This window comes from Lissotriton helveticus, chromosome 6 (genome assembly GCF_964261635.1).
Source record: "Lissotriton helveticus chromosome 6, aLisHel1.1, whole genome shotgun sequence".
NCBI lineage: Eukaryota > Metazoa > Chordata > Amphibia > Caudata > Salamandridae > Lissotriton > Lissotriton helveticus.
The window spans coordinates 617,903,414-617,921,436 of NC_136067.1; the positions used below are offsets into that span (position 1 = coordinate 617,903,414).

General features: G+C 43.5%; 1 protein-coding gene across 1 annotated transcript in view; it reads right to left on the reverse strand.

Annotated features, from left to right (window-relative positions):
- IMPG1 (interphotoreceptor matrix proteoglycan 1) overlaps positions 1-18,023 on the reverse strand; it is a 1,759,499-nt gene that overhangs the window by 686,176 nt on the left and 1,055,300 nt on the right. The window contains exon 10 of the mRNA XM_078648092.1: positions 17,413-17,663. Within this exon, the coding sequence (XP_078504218.1) occupies positions 17,413-17,663 (251 nt within the window). The remainder of the gene's footprint in view (positions 1-17,412; positions 17,664-18,023) is intronic.

Here is an 18,023-nt window from a genome sequence, read left to right on the forward strand (position 1 = left end):
CTCCTCCGCTTCTCGCCCTTCTGGGGGCTTTGTATGGTTCCTTCTTTCTTCCTTTTCTTTCTGCTTAACTTTAGTCTAGGTGGGTGGTAGTTTCTTTTCTCTTCTTCTACATTTCGGGTTTCGTTACAGGGGCGACAGGCACTCTGCTGAGGGGGGGGGCCGTAGCTGGAGGCAGGGCTGCAGGGTGGGGGGTATTCTTCGTTTTTCTTTCTCTTTTTCAGTTTCTAGGGCCTCTATTTCTTTTGTTTTGTTTGCCTTTTTCTTTTCTTTCTTTCCCTTTTCTCTATGGGTTTCTGCATGGCGTGGGGTTTACTCTTAAGTCTTCGACCAGTATGGGGGATGTTATACTGCCTTCCTTTTTTGGATCCTGGGGCGGGAGCTGCATGGGGGGGCGTACTGTATTGTTTACTGTTTATCCTGTTTTAATGCGCGTTCTAGCATGTGCCCCGCCTGCAATGGTCCCTATCGTGCGTATCCTGATGTGACGTCCCCTTCCCCTGGTGTTATTATATTGTTTGCCATCGGATCCTGTTCTATTTTTGATTTCTTTCAAAGTAAAAATCAAACCTCTCTTATCCTAGTGCCGTTAGTGTGCGACAGTATCCTAGTTGTTGATCCGGACTTTTCGGGGCGGGATGTATGTGGATTGACTTATTGATTTGTACTGCCCGTCTTCCGATAATAGCCGGCCGTGTTCTTGCTGGCTGGTGATTGTATCTGCCTTGTTTTCAAATAAAGGTTTTCAAAAAAAAAAAGAAAAAAAAAAAAAAAAAGAAAGGTCCAAGGTCTTCAAGGCTTAGTTTAAATTTGAATCAAACTAATTAAACTCAGTTGTTTCTTTGTAAAAGAAAAAAAACATGTACATGTCTGTTGTGATAGAAATAAATGCCCTGGTATAATTTTCAAATGAAAATATAGAGTAGTGCTAAGAAACAAAAGTGGGGTCTGTTGTGTGCCTCAATGGAAAGTCTCTATTTACCCTATAGATCTGTTGGGGTTGGAAGTTTACTACCATTTCTGAAGTACCTGGTCAGATGTAATTAAACCTAGTGGGCTATCCAGGAGATCACTTTTAATGCATCCAACTGGGTCTTATATGTGTTTTAGCCCTGACAACAAATATCTATCCGAAAAAACACAATATAAAGTATCAAATTGAATAAGGGTGATACCTAGAACCAACAGACATCGACATTGAAATTGAAATTAAAATATTTATAAAGCCCACGACTACCAGGCGGTTTCTTGCGCTAGGGATACCGACCAGAGGGCAGAAGGGGGGGTAGGCCGCTAGTGTGGGAAAGCTTGGGTGAAAAGAAATGTTTTCAATGCTTTTCGGAACTCCAGGTAATGAGAGGAGGACCTGAGGGGTGGGGGAAGGGTGTTCCAAAAAGCGGGGGCTAGAGTGGAAAATTTAACGCCTCCCGACTTCTTCTTCATGAAGCGAGGGACAAACAGAAGAGATTGCGAAGAGGAGCGCAGCTCTCTACTGGGGAGGTAGGCCTTAATTTCAGAGGTGATAAAGCCTGGGGCCGTCCCTGCCCGGGCCTGGAAAGTGATGCAGCCCATCTTGAAAAGGGCGCGATCCAGGATGGGCAGCCAATGCAATGCTTTGAGCAGGGGGGTGACGTGATGAGACTTGGAAAGATTGTAAACAAGTCGAGCTGCCTGGTTTTGAACCAGTTGAAGTCGCAGAAGGTTGTATGCGGGGACGCCGGTATACAAAGCTATGCCGTAGTCTAGGCAGGAGATGACCATGGCTGAAAGAATAAGTTTAAGGGCGGAAAAAGAAAAGAAGCGGGAACTCTTTCGAATAGTGCGGAGAGTGAGGAAACAGGATGAAACAACTGAGCTAATCTGGGAGTGCAAGGTGAGGTGAGCGTTTAATTTTATCCCTAGGGTCTTGACAGAAAAGGAGGGAGAAGGAGAGCCCAAAGAGTAAGGCCAAAACAAAGAGTTCCAGGGACTGGAGCAACCACCTGTCAAAACCAGCTCGGTTTTATCAGGGTTTAGCTTCAAATGGTTGTAGTTCATCCAGTCCCTGATGAAAATCATAACAGATTGAAAATTGTGAATGGACTCTGGGGAGGAGGATTAATTAAAAATAAGCTGGAGGTCATCAGCGTAATTGTAGATCGTGACCTCCATCTGCTGTAGTGCAAAAATAAGAGGGGAAATGTACAAATTAAGCAAAAGGGGGGACAGAGAAGACCCTTGTGGAACCCCATATTGAACCTTACAAGAAGGAGCAGAGAAATCAGCCAGGTGGACGGCCTGAGTGCGATCCCTCAGGAAGGAAGAAAGCCAGACCAAAGCGGTTCCCCTGATGCCAGCCGCCCCAACACGGGAAAGGAGGATGGAGTGGTCAACGGTGTCAAAGGCGGCAGATAAATCAAGAAGAACCAAAGCTTGGGGTCGGTTGGTGTCCATACCCTCTCTGAGGTTGTCCATAACGGAGAGGACTACGGACTCCATGGAGTGCGCAGGGCGGAAACCAGCCTGGCGGGAGGCTAAACAGCCATTCTCCTCAGCGAAGGCGCTGAGTACTTTGGTGACGCGGCGTTCCAATATTTTTCCTAGGAAAGGTAGTAGAGAAATAGGGCGATAGTTTACAAGTGTAGAGGGATCTGCGCCGGCCTTCTTTAGAATGGGAATTATTGTCGCGGATTTGTGAAGTTGTGGAACAATGCCTTGGGCAAGGGAGTTATTGAGGAAAGTGAGAGGGGGGGGGAGGACAAGCCAGATAGATTTGTCTCAGGATATGTGCAGGGCAAATGTCAGATGGGGAGCCTGACTTTACCGTTAAGAGGAGGGACAGGAGCATCTCTCTGGTCAAAGGGGGAATGTGGTCAAGATACGACCGAGCAGGCGAGGGCTGAGGATCCGAAAAAGAGAGAGAGGGAAGAGGGATGTTGGACTTAATAGTTATGATTTTGTATGTATGTATACTTGTAAAGCGCACTGTTACCCCATCTCGGGGCGTCCTGGCGCTGTATACCACTGGGGAACCCGTCCTGGCTTTCCCTGTGAGATGGTCCCTCCTGGGCACCCCCAAGGTGAAGCCAGGCATCCCCGGCGCTGATAGGGCCGTTGTGGAGATTAAGCAAGCTATTGCCCAGAAGTTGCAGAGTGGGACCCATGGTTAGCGTAGGCACCTAGGCGAGAATTATCGAGTCCGCGGACATTGACCCAAGACCCTGCCGTGTCGGGAATGGAACCCTGGTCCCAGGCCGACCTCTGCTTCAGGGTCTGCCGCTTCTAACCAGTGAGCCACATTTTCTCCATGAAATAGTTATTGAGAGAGTCGCAGAGGGCCTGAGAAGGGGAGGGTTTGAGGGTGACTCTGTCCGAGAAGGCCAGGTCCTGCACGATTGTAAAGATTTCTCTCGATTGGTTTCCAGCGGACAACATTTTTTAGGAGAAATAATCGGTCTTGGCAGAGAGAATGGACTTCTTGTATTGATTAAGAAGTGTGGTGTATTGTAGCTTGAGAGTAGGACAGTAGGCTTGTCTCCAAGCACGCTCTGCCTGCTGTACTGCCAATTTTTTCTCCTTGAGTACGGCGTTAAACCACCTATTTGCGTCGTTGGCGCGCCTGGCAGTAACTCGTCTTAGGGGGCCACTTGATCGCAGCCTCTGGCAAGCCATTTGTTTAGAGTGTCTGCTTGGGAAGAGGAGGAAAGATCTTGAAGGTTGGGACTAGAGGCAGAGAGAGAGGAGCAGAGGGATGTCATGTCAACGTGGTTCCAATTGCGTGCCCAGGTATTCCTAGGGAGAGGAGGTTTCTTAGCGAGACTGGGGTGCAAGAAAAAAGAAATTAAGAAGTGATCAGACCAGGCACATGGGGAGACAACAGGGGAAATAACAGGACAATTGAGCGACCAAACCTGGTCCAGGGTGTGACCGTGAATATGGGTAGGGGTGTAAACGTGGGACAGAAAATTAAAAGAACAAAGAGATTCCGAGAACTCTTTGGATAAGAGGTCCTCAGCTGGGTTGGAGGGCCAAAAGTTAAAATCACCTAGCACTAGGATAGAGGAATTATTCACCGCCAGGGTAGCCAGCAGGTCCTGGACAGCGGGAAAAAAGTGCGGGATTTGTTGTGGAGGGCGATACATGAGCAAGCACGTCAGAGGTGTTAGGAAGGAGGCAGAGCGAACGACTAAATAGTCGACCGCTGTGATGGGGGGAGCTGAAAGTAGCTGAAAATGGAGTCCAGAGCGGACAATCAAGGCAACGCCACCGCCAGCCTTCCCAGCCAGTCAGTCAGCGCGGAGGGCATAGTAAGAGGAGGGGAGAGCGGCTAATAGGATTGGCAGGGAGTCCGGGCAAAACCAAAGTCTCTGTGAGAAACAGAAGATCAGGCTTATGCGTGTCAAGCAGAACGAATAGTTCATGATGATGCTTGACCGCGGATCTAGTGTTCAAAAGAAAAACAGAGATTGCAGGGGCCGCATAAGGTGAGGGAGGCGGCTCTGGTAAAATAAGGGGGGGAGGGGGTGAGGGCAAAGTGCAGGGAGTGAGAGAGGGAGTGGGAGAAATCAGCCTACGGCCGAGTTTGGAAATGTTGGCAATGGTGGAACCTGCCAGTGGCCACGAACCTTGTAAGGATCGGATCTGGGCTGACGAATAAGTTAAAAAATGGTCATAGTGGGGTGCCCCTAACCCCGGACGGCCGCGGACGGGCGCAGACGGGCTTGCCTTTGGTGCGCCGCCGGCGTGCCTGCTGCGCACGCGCATGGGGAGGTCTTTAAATAGGGGAGGAGCGCGAGGACTGCAGCCTCTGTGCCCCGGTCCAAGATGGCACCCGCTACCCCGTCAGCCCGCCGGTTCAAGCGGCACTCAGCTGTGCCGGATCGGGACTCGGGGAGCAGGGACCAACGGAATAAAAAGTAAGTGCAAAGTACAAGTTTAAAACAACCAGTTTAAAAAATGCTGCTTTTTTTACTCAAAGTGGCGAAATGAAGAGGGCCTTCGCGCACAGCAACAGCAGACGCGAACCCACTGCCACCGGGTCACTAACATCATTGAGCATTAAAAGCAGATCCAATGTACAAATTGAATCAACCACTAATTACAGTATTTCGTAACTGTCAAAGTCACACCTGTCGTAGCTGGGTCTGTTGTAAACCATTTGGAACTAGAAAATTGGAGTCCTCGAGGCTCTTTGAATTTAATAATATGCACTGATTACCTAGGGTACACCGCTGGTGAATATGCATCTCGCACCTTTAGTATTTATTAATTTTCTTTCATTTATTTCTCTTTGTACATTGCAGCACACACCTAAAGGTCTCTTGGCGCTTAATTAGAGCACATAGTTCAACACTGCCTCCACAAAATGGCTTCCACTGGGAGCAATGGTAGAGAACAAACTGGTAAGTTTTCAGACATTTCGCGTTGGACTCTTGCATTCAAAAGCAGGTTACATTACACAAGGACACATTCAGTTTTTTTCTTGGGCAGGCGCTGGGTTTTCAAATAATTTTCCCAGAACTGTAGGATGTTGAACCAACGCCAAGACTCAAACCCGGTTCCCCAGTTTCAAAGTGGAGGCTCTGGCCCCAACGCTCGAAAGGGGCACGGTTAAATGTGTCTTCTAGTGTGGTTATTCTGGTGTGGAGCCTCCTGTTTTTTAGGAGGAACACCCAGCATCACTAGGGTTGTGTGCTTCAGGTATAAAAGGCATGTCCTTTATTGTTGCGGCACCCACTATGACAGTGTTTTGAAAGGAAATGGCGTCCACTACTCGACAGCCCGCCCGCCATTTGAGGTATTCACATGTGTTCCGTGACAATCCACCCATGCCTCCAGGGAGCCTAAATCACCCCGGCACCACACCACCCTTGCACCCTCTGCTTACTTTGTCACCCGCATAGAATGTGGCACTCTGCCCTTTCCCCGAGGTCAGCCAGGCCACGCCGCCTGTGACTCGGTCTTGTATCTGTACTTTTTGAGTTTCATTTTTTAATGACTGTAAGGGTGCCTGTACTCTTCACCTCTCTGTGCAGTGTTTTGCCGGTTCTTCCCAAGTGCAGCACCCTCGCACACTTGGTCCGTTCGCCCACACAAAGAACCTCAAAGCTGGGGAATAGAATTCGGGTTGGGGGAAGGAGAAGGCACGCACAAAGCTGTGTGTCACTCTGTGTGCACGAAGGAAATAGTACATGTCCGGTGTAACAAACAAGTAAAGGGGCCAGTAGCCATGGGAGGCTACAAACAACGACATGGCTGTACTAAAGAGGGACTAACAATCCTCATAATTAATCAGAAGCCAGCATTTGCAATGGACAAACACACAAGCCAATGAAAAATAAGGGCGGGGAGTGGGCTCACGCTCAACCTAAATAGAAACCCCCTCCTGGATCGACACACTAGTGAAACAGTGACTAGGAAGCCCCGTGAGGGATGATGTTGATAAAGATTGTCAATTTTGAATATGCCTGAGATGACGGTGATGTACTGACCATCATCAATATATAGTCTCTTATTTAGAGGTGGCATGTTAAACAGGCTCACGCTATGCCTGCATCATGATTAGTGGTCGCACAACCACGTAAACACGGGCTTATTTCTTTAAACACGAATATCTGCAAAAGTTACTTTGTATCAATTCATAATTTTATTCACCCGAACAAAGTGGCTAGAAACAACATTGCAACATTAAATGTATTGAGTTTATGACGTAACTAACGTGTGGCAATTGCAGACCCGATTTACTGTGAATTAGTAATTTGTCACTGAATGGAGTTAATGAATTTTAGTTTGAGCACTTTATACTTGCTGAATCGATATTTTTTGCAGTTATGTTTAAAGATATTTACTTGGTTACGCGAATGTGTATATGAGCGCAATGCATCAATCTTTTGTAAAAAGTATTATGTTTTTTAATATGAGTACATGTCTGTCTTCACTGTTGAATCACATGGTGTAATCACGTTTTCACGCTAAAGGAGTCACGGAGTGTTGCTGTTGATTTGGCTAGCATGTATATTAGGGGTTCGCTACCACGCTGGTGCCGATGGCTTGCCGTTATCAAGAGCCTCGGTCTGAAGCAACTTCATTGGTGGATATATATGTATATATCCAGGAAAAACATTGTCTGTTTCTCACAGCAAAACAACACACCGCGGCCCAAGCTGTTTACAAGGGTTTTTTATGTCTTTAAGCAAAACAACTCTACGCGTTTCGAAGTGCGAAGCTCCTTGCTTTTGGCACATGTATTAAACTCTTGAAAGTCTAGTATTGTAAGAGATGCCATAATTGCAGTTTCCTGAAAACAAGAAATGTCAAATTTTTCTAACAAAACAAGTACTTCTTCTGAATGTAGAAATCGTTCTAACCCTATCATGCTCAAGGAGATTAACATTGAATAGCTGGTTTTAAATAAATTGGTAAGCATCTTTCCCTTTATACAAGATTGTTGATTAGGTATTAGACGAGGAATCTATTGCTAATGCTCAAAACTGCCTGCCTCATGCACAAAGCGCTACACACAGGGAAACCCGCCTACCTGGCCTCCAAACTTCAGAAGACCTGTCAGATTAGAAGCCTAAGGAGTACCAACATTCTACTCCTCATCCCTCGGAAAACTCGCAAACAAAAAAGCGCATCTCGATCCTTCGCAGGAAATGCACCCAAAATATGGAACTCCATACCAGTCCATATCAGAGCCAACCCCTCTTAGCTAGAATTCAAAAGACAGCTCAAAGACCTCCTCATCAACCGATCTCTTCCGAGTGGATAGCCTTAGCCTAACCGCTGAAGCCTGCCCACAATAGGACACAGACTCCTTTGAAATCAGGACATCTACCTCACTTTCTTAATGACTAACTCCTCTTTTCCCCCTCCCTGGTCTCATCCCGTCAGGAGTAATTGTGCTCTCTACGATGACAGTACGTGAAGCAACATGAGTAACTGTACATTCTAGTGTGATATATCTTACAAGTGACATTATGTTTAATACAACAGTATTGTTTGATGATTCTTGAGTCTTTGTACATACTAAAGTATTAATGTACCCTGCGAGTGACATTGTTGTAAAGCGCTCCGATACCTTCGGGTCTGGCTAGTGCTAAATAAAACTCTTAAATAAATAAATAATGATTTAGAAAGCCATCTCCATTCTAAGTCTTCAGCTTGCTCATCATGATTTTGTGCCACACATTGCCTTCCTGTTAAACATTGCATTCCACTTGCCTGAAATAAAGAAACTACCTGGTAAAGTCACCTAAGTCTGGTTCTGAGCCTAGGACACCCTCCAGGGCGTGCGATGAAAGGAAACTCCCTGCTGGGAGAAGGCCAATTTAAAAGTAGAACCTCCCAGCAGAGCTGATTTTTCTTTGAACATGTTATTCTGTTGCCCATGTCATCACCGTCCCCTAACATTCCAAGAAATAGGAGAGGATGATTTGTAATTAACCTACCCCACCTTCCTTCCTTTGTTCTTGCAGCATGATATGTCATACCTTAATCAGCAGACTGTGAGAGATAATTACACTCAATGATAGAAGAGAAGCCTGGTAGAACTGGTTTGCTAACTTTGCAAGCTTAAGAAAGCGATGGACAGTTTTTATTAAAAGTATCTCTCTTCATATTTATTAAAAACCTCAATATCACATGAGTGTCAATCATTTTCTAGGCCTTCTCAAAGCTAACCTGTGAAAAATTAAACTTTTATGTTTAAGCATGCATTTATAATGGGACTAGGCTTCTGCATCCTTTACAATATATTGCCACCTTTAATCACTTCACAATAGGGACACGTTAACCCCTTCGGCGCTGATGACGAGCTCAGCTCGTCATCAGTTGCGCCGCTCGCATGCTGATGATGAGCTGAGCTCGTCATGTAACGCGGCTTTTAGAAAAAAGCCGCGTAGAGCGAAAATCGCCGCAGCACGCATGCGGTTAATCAAAAAATTGGGAGCACTGCCTCTTTTATATTTGCCACACAGATATTTTAAACATCAATGCACTACTTCAGGATTACTTACCTAGTATAAGACGTCGGCTGTTCCACATATAAGAAACTGCTTCTTATCACATGAACCAGTTTCAGTTATACCAACAGCCATTCTGATCTCCATTTCCAATCTTTGAGACATGGTGAAAGGTCAAACTGAAGCCCATATGTGTCCTTTCACATTCATGCCACTTGTATAATCTCTCAGCAATGTTAATATGTCCTTACCTAAAGGTCATAAATGCCACTAGACATTAATCATTTGTCACCATTGTTAGAGGCCACAACACATGCATGTGGCGAACTGTAGTAGTCTCACAGGGCATGTGCAGCTATTCCGACCTACGTTTACAGCCCAAGAGGCATGGTCTAAGGTCCAAAGTCCAAATGTGACTTTTGACTTTCATGTCACTTGTATATTATCTGCTCTAAAGTGTTCTAACTCTACTTAAAGGTCAAATATACATTTAGAATTGCCCCCTTACAAAGAGTCAAAGCAGGCCAGAAAATCTAGTAATGGTGATGTCAGAATGACTGCTTTAACCTTTGCTTTTATCTAGTCAGCCTTCTCAATAACATTGTTGCTGCAAAGTAAGGAGAACCACGTTATGTATCAATTAGGTTTTTAACTCACTAGAAGTGTTTCCTGTTTCAATTACTTCAGAAGAATGTTTGACATTTAGGCCTAGATGTATCAACATACCCGTTTGCGATTTCTAAATAGCGATTTTTAAGGAATCGCTATTTAGAAATCGCAAAATGGGATGTATGTTAAAAATCGCTAATTTTTAGCGATTTCTTAATCTTCCTTATTTGCGAATTGGCAATTTGCGAATTCGCAATTAAGGAATAATTTCCCATTCATTTCTATGGGCCAGGAGGCTCATAGGAATGATTGTGAAATTAATCTCAATTTGCGATTCGCAATTTGCTAATCGCAAAATGAGAATAATTTCAAGGGTGCAGGGGTGTCTCAAGGACACCCTGCTGCACCCCTGAAATGTACATGTGTGTGCATATGGCGCACATACATGCCCTTTGGGCATGTGTGTGCGTCACATGCCACCTTCAAAAATGCAAAATTGTGCATTTTTTAAAGAATTCACAAATTACCATTAACTTCAAGTTGGTGGTAATTTACGATTTCTTAACCAAAATTCGCAATAAAAAAATGCTACATACATAGCATTTAAGGAATCGCAAAATTGCGATTCCTTAAATGCTATGGCAAAATAAGGAATCGCTAATTTTTGCTATTCCTTATTTTGCGAATTTTTGATGTATGCCAAAACATGGAAATAGACCGTTTGCAATTCGCAAAGGCCGAAATTATGCGAATTTCGGCCTTTGCGATTCGCAAAAGGCTTGATACATCTAGGCCATAATCTACTAATTGCCCGAGTTTAGTTTAAAAACACAAGAATAAAACATGCAATACCCTGCCGGCAGAAAATGTTTTAGCATCTGGTCTGTGACGTTGCCCTCTATGGCACTACTCTTTCTGTCCTGTAACTCTGCTGTGAACCATATCAGCACAGCATTCAAGTCGTGAATACCCACATATGTACAAATAGCCCGAAATGTCCTGAACACTGGATTTTACACTGATCTTTCATTACACCCTTTCATAAGAGAGCAGACTTTTGCCTTACTCATGTGGTCAACAAGAGCTGCAATTGCCACCAACGTAAGTGTGAAATTTGTAACTAATAGGCCCTTATCGGCTGAGTTAGCTGTGCCACGGTTTTATGTGATTGCACTTTGTACACTGCATACATTTATTTATAATTTATTCAAAATTATTTGTGTGCTGCAGACAGCACAGCTCATAAGCAGAGGCAATCACTGCTCACTGACTGCCACGTTGCATGCATAATCTCATAGCAGTCGTCTCTTTTTGGCTACCTCCCATTTCTCTCTTTAGCTTAAGTATCTCCTTTCAGCACTTCTCTCTATCATCTCTCCATTTTTACCTAACCCATGAAAGTTTACTTCATCTCTCTCACTATACTGTTCTCCTTAATTCTCCTGTATGCTGCATGGGCGTCAATTCACAAAAAATGCCTGGGGTAGCAGAAGTGACATCACATAACCACCCTTTCACCAAATGACAATACAAAAAGTGACATATTATGATCTTTGACACGGGATCCTCTTAGGAAGTGATATAATGACAGCGCTAATTCAAAGCCCAGACATGAGATGTTTATTCAAACACATTATTTTCTATGTGTTGTCAATAATGAAAATCTGCAACATCTAGTTTAAAAGTGTCTATTTTTGATATTTCATTTTTTTCATTTTCGTCTGGAGATTACATAGCACAGTTGTGTTTTTTTCAGAGAGCTAAGAGTGTAATGCCTCGGGTCGCAGCAGGAGCTGCTGAAAGTGTACAGTGCACATTGCAGATGTTTTCTCCTCCTGGTCTTTGAAACCCCTAAATGAAGTTCATGATATGCTGCCTCCCCAGCAGAGGAAAGGACATTTATGGCAGCGGAAGAAAACTAAGGAGGCAAAAAAATGTAATCTCACCGGATGTAATGCTCCTAAGAGGAGTGCATTGCTTTTCGTTGTTGGAGCGAGAATGGGAATTTTTAGTGGGGCTTTTTTTTGGCAGATTTATGTAGCGCAAACTCGACCCGAAGGTATTATTGCGCTTTTACCAGAGTACGGGGAGATTAAATGATTTGCCCAGAATCACAGGATGTGGAGTCGACCCCGAGGATCGAACTTTGGTTTCCCTGCTCCAAGATCGGCAGTCTAGCCGTGAGACCACATCCTCTCCCCAAAGGGTTTTATTTCGGATTTCATGGCTTCAAGTACTATGTGCATATGTCATATTTTAATATTACGCGCTAGTTCACTAAATATCCACCAAGTCACCCTTACAGTGCACTTTATACCCTGGGGGTAAAAGGATGGCTATATACTGAGTTCTACATAAAATATTGTTATTGCATCTCAAAGAAATCTAAATTCAAACACAAAAGAAAATGGTTTTATCAGTAATTCCTCAAACTTTCTTTTGGTACTATTTAGCTAGAGGACACCACCTTAAGCTTTTGGCTGTTCTTGTGTGTCTGTTTGTGAAAGTGTAACATAAAATTGACATTGTTTGGCATCATGAGAGCTCAAAATACTTGAAAATGGGTGATACATTCAAATTTCTTACAAATTAGAACCCCCAAAATATGAACTGAGTGGGCCCACAAAATCCTTAGTAATCGAGCTGAATGCAAATTTAGGACCTATTTACAAGCACCCAGCGCCACCGGAGTGTCCCTTTTTAGAAGCTCCGGTGGCACTGTATGCTGGGCCATATTTACAAGGCCAAGCAAAGCCACCCTCCGTTGCTTTTCCTTGTTTTGTAAATATGGCCCCTTTTCATGCATAACTTCATGTGAAAGGGCGTGCAATGGGTGTTGCTATGGGCAATTCACTGCAGACCCCATTGCTTTGTGACGCTGCCTCAGATTTACAAGGATCGGTAAATCTGAGGCAGCACCCAAAAGTAACGCCTTTAAAAAGCAGGCATCAGAGTCGCGCGGAGGAGAAATACTTTTATTTCTCCTTGTTTTTTGCTCTATCTGTGTTTGCAGCCTTCTGGTATCCCTTTCTGCACATAAGCAATCATCCCTACAACGCAAGATGCAAGGGTGTCTCCGTTGCCACTATGCAGCTTTTTTAGGGCCCGCTCAAGGGAAAACATAGGGGTGCAGCATATTTTTGTGAATACGGCACATCCCTGCATTTTTTAAATGGCGCTGTGCTGCTGAATTGCGTGCAGTGTGGCACTGTGTCATTTGTTCATAAATATGCCCCTTAGTTTTCCTAGGATTTCGATGTATAAAAGGTATAGCATGGGGCAATGTAGGCAGCATATTGGAACTGCGTATTCCTTATGTATCTTGGGTGATTTTGAGACTTTCATTATTAGAAATTTTTGTGTGTTTTTAGAGGAATATGGTTGACCTTTTTGGACATTTCCATTAGATGCTATGCATCTTTTCATCACAATAAGTAGTGCTGTGTAGCCTAACTGTGTCAGACAACAATTGCAGATGAAGAAGGAAAAACAAATAAACATGTCATCTGCCAATAACTTGAAAAAACAGCATCTAAAAGTTGGAGGATTTCTGCTTCATTGCTGTGTCACGGTCTAAAGCCGAATTGGTGTTCTCTTACCAGAAGCCAGTATATATGCAGAAGTTTTTCAAGTTTTCCGGGAAGGCTGAGGGTCTCTTTTTTCACTGCAGCAACTGGTCCATGCTTTAGTCTTCGTGAGGTTATACCCTGTTCCAGGGATGAGTACTTCAACATCTGTGGCACCGGCAGAGCCAGACTTGAAACAAAAGCCAGCCCTGGCAAACTACTCAGCCGGTCCCCCCTGGTGGGGAGGAGGGGATGGGGCTGATCTGTTTGCAAGGGCCGGTTTTGTCCTATTTTGTTACAGTTCAGACTTCCCAGAGATGAAATATTTTGCTAGACAGTGTGCAATACACCGCAAAATCCTGGGTTGTTCCCTCCTTGAGCCGGAGCCACGTTAACGGGTTCTAATATGCAACTAATGATTAACCATCACAGGCAAATATTCACTATACAAAGAAATCCCCACGTAACACTATGGCATTTTTGATAGAATATATTCCTTTTTTAACTTATATCCCTCTGCAAATAGGAATAACCATATTGGCTTGCCAAATATAAAAAAGAATGCACATTCTGACACATCTCTGCATGATTTGCTAGATATTAAAATCTGCTTTGGAGGTTTCGTGAGCAATGTGATGCATTGTCATGAGATTTCTGTAATCTGTCAGTTTCATATTTTACCATCTGCTTCATAGCTTATTGGAACGCTGTACTACATAAAGCATCCTGCATAATGCAATGATAAACCCACACAAAAAATGCTACATAAAATCCTACATAATGCAACATCGGTAGTATTGTCCATTCTTTATCAGAGCGTGTGACCTACTGCTGGTCAAGTGGGACAGGCCCTCTTTGGGTAATATTCAGAATGTGATAAGGATTCATGAGCCAAAGTTGCTTTATTTCACTTCACCCTAACGAGAATCATACAAAAACACAATATACCTCAGACATCGATAACATTTATTAGTATAAAAATATGGTAGGGAAAGCATTTTAAATTCCAAAATTGCAGCCACTGGAGGAAGAGTTTAGATGTGTGGACAATCTCTTTTAGGAAAAGCAGGAGACAGTTTGTGGTATGAGATCAAACCTGCTGTACCGTTTTGCAGTTCAAAAAAATAACGTATTCTACTCTTCACGGAAATTGTATGAAATTAATTATTACTTGTTAAGATTATTATGGCCCTTTGTAACTAAGCTGCATTCGTAATTTGTCTGAATAGAAATTAAGCCTGCAGAAAATAATGAATAACACTTTGAATGGGAATGATAAATGCATACGTGAAAAGCCTTAATTCTGCATGATTGACATAAAATAGTCAGAGAAATTGTAAAGGTATATTAATATACATTTGATTTAAATGAATATCACTTCAAATCCTGCTTGCTACAAATCAGCTTCAGTAATATTAATGGATTTTATGAACTGTACATCTGCATAACTTCAAAGACATGATAAAAGAAATGGCATGCATGAGCTCTTGAAAAAACACAGAGCTCTGGTGATTTCTAAAGGTCTCCTCAGGGGAAAAGAATAAACGTTTTTAGAGGGATTGTTGGTCCTGGCCCTCTTTACAGGGTCACCCCCAAATGTTTTACCTTCACTGATTCTATTTTTGTTGAATTTGTTTTTTTTTTAGCTTTAAGACTTTGTACTTTAGCACTGCTAACCAGTGCTAAAGGGCTCATGCTCACTCCTCTAAACATGGTTTGATTGGCATATACCTAATTGGTCAATTTAATTTACTTGTATGTCCCTTGTAAAGTGAAATACCATTTCAGTTCAGAAAACTTTATTTTGGTTGATTATAACCATAAAAGTATATAAAGCATATACACAGGGCCTGTAAGCTGAATGCTACCAGTGGGCCTATATCACTTACTGTGGCACCCACCTAAGTAGCACTCAAAATCTTATCACAGGTGTGCCATCGCAGCCTAAATGAGGTGCCACACTGTCATGTGAACTTGCCTTTTAAACTCCCGTGCCACGTCGTAAACTCCTCTTTTATTATAATAAATATCACTTCATAAGATATGTAATGTTTGGCACCTGTGGAATTGTGATGCTAAACCCTGTGTAATGGAAAAGTCAAATTGTTCACTACAAATTTCAAATTGCCACATTTATAACATTTGCATTTTCCTGCCCTTCACTCTTTATGCCTTCTGCCTGTTTTGGGTCACATGACTGGGTGTAGCTGACAGTTAGACTTTGTGAATTCCTTTTAGACAATCACACAATAGAGGGATTAGGTGTGCCTTAATGGGTCACCACTGGCCGGGTAGGGGCGGAGCTGAGCACAGCCCCTTTTACACCTGAATAGGCTGTGTCCTCTCTCCATGAAAAAGGCTTAACAACCCTGTACTGTCACTGCAGCTAGCTTGGAGTCAGAGCAGGGGGGGGGGGGGGTCTGGAAATTCCATACACTTCAAATAACTTTTCCAGTAGTTTCTTCCACCTTCCAGAAGAAGGTCCCCAGGTCACAAAAATAGGACATTCAGACCCACTCTTCAGTTTACTGCTGGACCTGCAGAAGGACCCTCAGAGGACTGCCTGCTGCTGTGACCAGCTGCAGACTGCTGTACCTGAAAGGACTGCTTTGCTGCCTGGAGCCCGCCTTAAACCCTCAGAGGCCAGCTCTGCTGTTGAGCCCCGCGTCTTCACATGCACCCAGGATTGCCAGAAGAGACTCCAATGGCTAGATCGCTGGCCTCCTGTTCAGAGTCACAAGGACATTATACACTCCCACCATCTTGAACCAGCACCTGGACCCAGCTTGAATCTGTTCTAAACCCATAAGAGGTGTTCCACTAATCCTGGTCCCTTGGTTGTGGTGCTAAAGATTCCCAAAGGACAAATTTCCAAAACCGAAGACTGACAAAATTTGGCAAAAAAGCGCTCTCAGAACCAAGGGGAGACCGGGACTAACCTGTTCGTCTATCTGTCCGAAATGCATTGTCCGTCTGATTCACTATGCAGCTTCTACCACCACGTTCTTCTCTGCAGCTGAAAATCCTTTTAGCAGTCCTTCGCCAAAGGGATATCTGACCTCATGGAACTGTCTTCTGCTGCAGCCCTCTGCCTAATCCCACTGGAGATTTCCATGTTGGCAACTAAGTTCGAAGGTAAAATCTACTCAATGGCTTTGCTCCACGGCCATCTGAAGACTAAGCTCTCTTTTCAGGCGCTCCTGCAACCTTGCCCTACTGAAATTCTACCTTCTTAGACATTTTTTTAAGTCCGAAGTTAAGTGCTGACTGGGCCTAATCCACTCCTTGTATCCTAACTGTGCTGCATCGCGGTCAGCCTTTACTTCTCATGCGACCAGATTCCCGCAGTTGGCACTTTGATCTTTCAGGCGCTAGATATCACTACAAATTCTTATTAATATTTACTCTATTTTTCTAAATTTGTTAGAGATTTTTCATGTGCTGTGTATTCACTTCAATATTTTTTGTGTGCTGCATGTAGACGTTACACATTGCCTCTAAGTTAAGCCTGACTGCTTTGTGTGCCAAGCTACTGAGGGATAGGCACAGGTTAATTTCATTACTTTTTGTGCTTCACCCTGCAAGGGATTGTGGCTGTTGTTTGAACTGTGCTCATTTTCCAGTCAACCAACAACCCAATTTCTCACAAGGATGAAGGTCAATGCTCCATCCTACAGTTTTGCTATCTTAGTCACTATTTTCTTTCTGACAGAGGCTCATGTAAATATTTTATTTTTTGGCAGAGTTTGTCAGACCTCTCATCCCTATAGACCCCTTAAACTTCAGATCTGGGTCCCCCTAGGTACACCTTTTGGTTGCCCGTTATTAGCCTCCAGAGTCAATAAAGTCAAGTCACGGGTCCCGTTGACCGCATCTGCTTAATCCTTTGTGCCTATATCTAACCACAAACTGAGCCACGCTAAAATCCTCCTCGATGGAGTATTTTCAGTGGTATAAAGTTCCACATGCCTTCATAAATGTTGGCAGCTATTGATTTTATGGCCCATACCTTGAGATTTAAACAGGCATATGACTTGTTTACCAACTAAAGCTTACTTGAGTTGACCTGATGTGCATAAAAAGTTGTGATTTGGGCCCAATGTATTCAGAAAATTACTCAAATAAATCTACACACCACAAAATCGTCTTCTGGAGTTTTATTTGTATTTCATTAACCACAGAATATATTAATTTTAAGAATACCTTAGGGTATTAGTAGCGTGAAATGGAAGAGTCATTAATACAGAAAAATGCCACTTAGGCCACAGATAAAAAAAAAACTTTCATTATGCACTAACCTTGCACAAAGCGCAATGTTCTGAGATCCACCGGCAGGGATCGGTCATCCTGCAGGGCCATGGCAACCATCTCCTGCAGCTCGGTCACTGTGTATTTTAATACTGGTGTGATCTTCTCTCCCACCTCCTCCAGGTCTTTCCCATTTTCCACCTTGTTGGATGCAATCACTGGGATTTCGTCACTGTCCTTTTTTGTCTTGGATCTGCTACGCTGAAAGATCACAGCGTAGCTCACGACAATGCTGCTTGAACTGCAGATTGAGAGAACAATAAATGATTTCTTAGTAGCAGACACACCCTTTCTACAAGAATACTGCTACACCTGAGACACTGTTCAAACAACTGTATCTGGTTACCCATGTAGAAATTGCAGTTGACCAGTTACAATTAGTTTCAACCAAACAAGGAGCTTTGAACATTTAATGAAATGGTAGGATGTGTAGTCTAATTGTATTTTCTCGCCACTAATTGCTGTCCCAGTTGATGGTATTGAAGTCTTTTAGTATCCTTGCTCGATACAAAGATTGTCCATGTTTTGTTCTGGAACAGTCTACTCCAATATCCAACAGGTTAGATGGCTAAGTGAGCTCAGTATTCATTGCTGAAGCGTG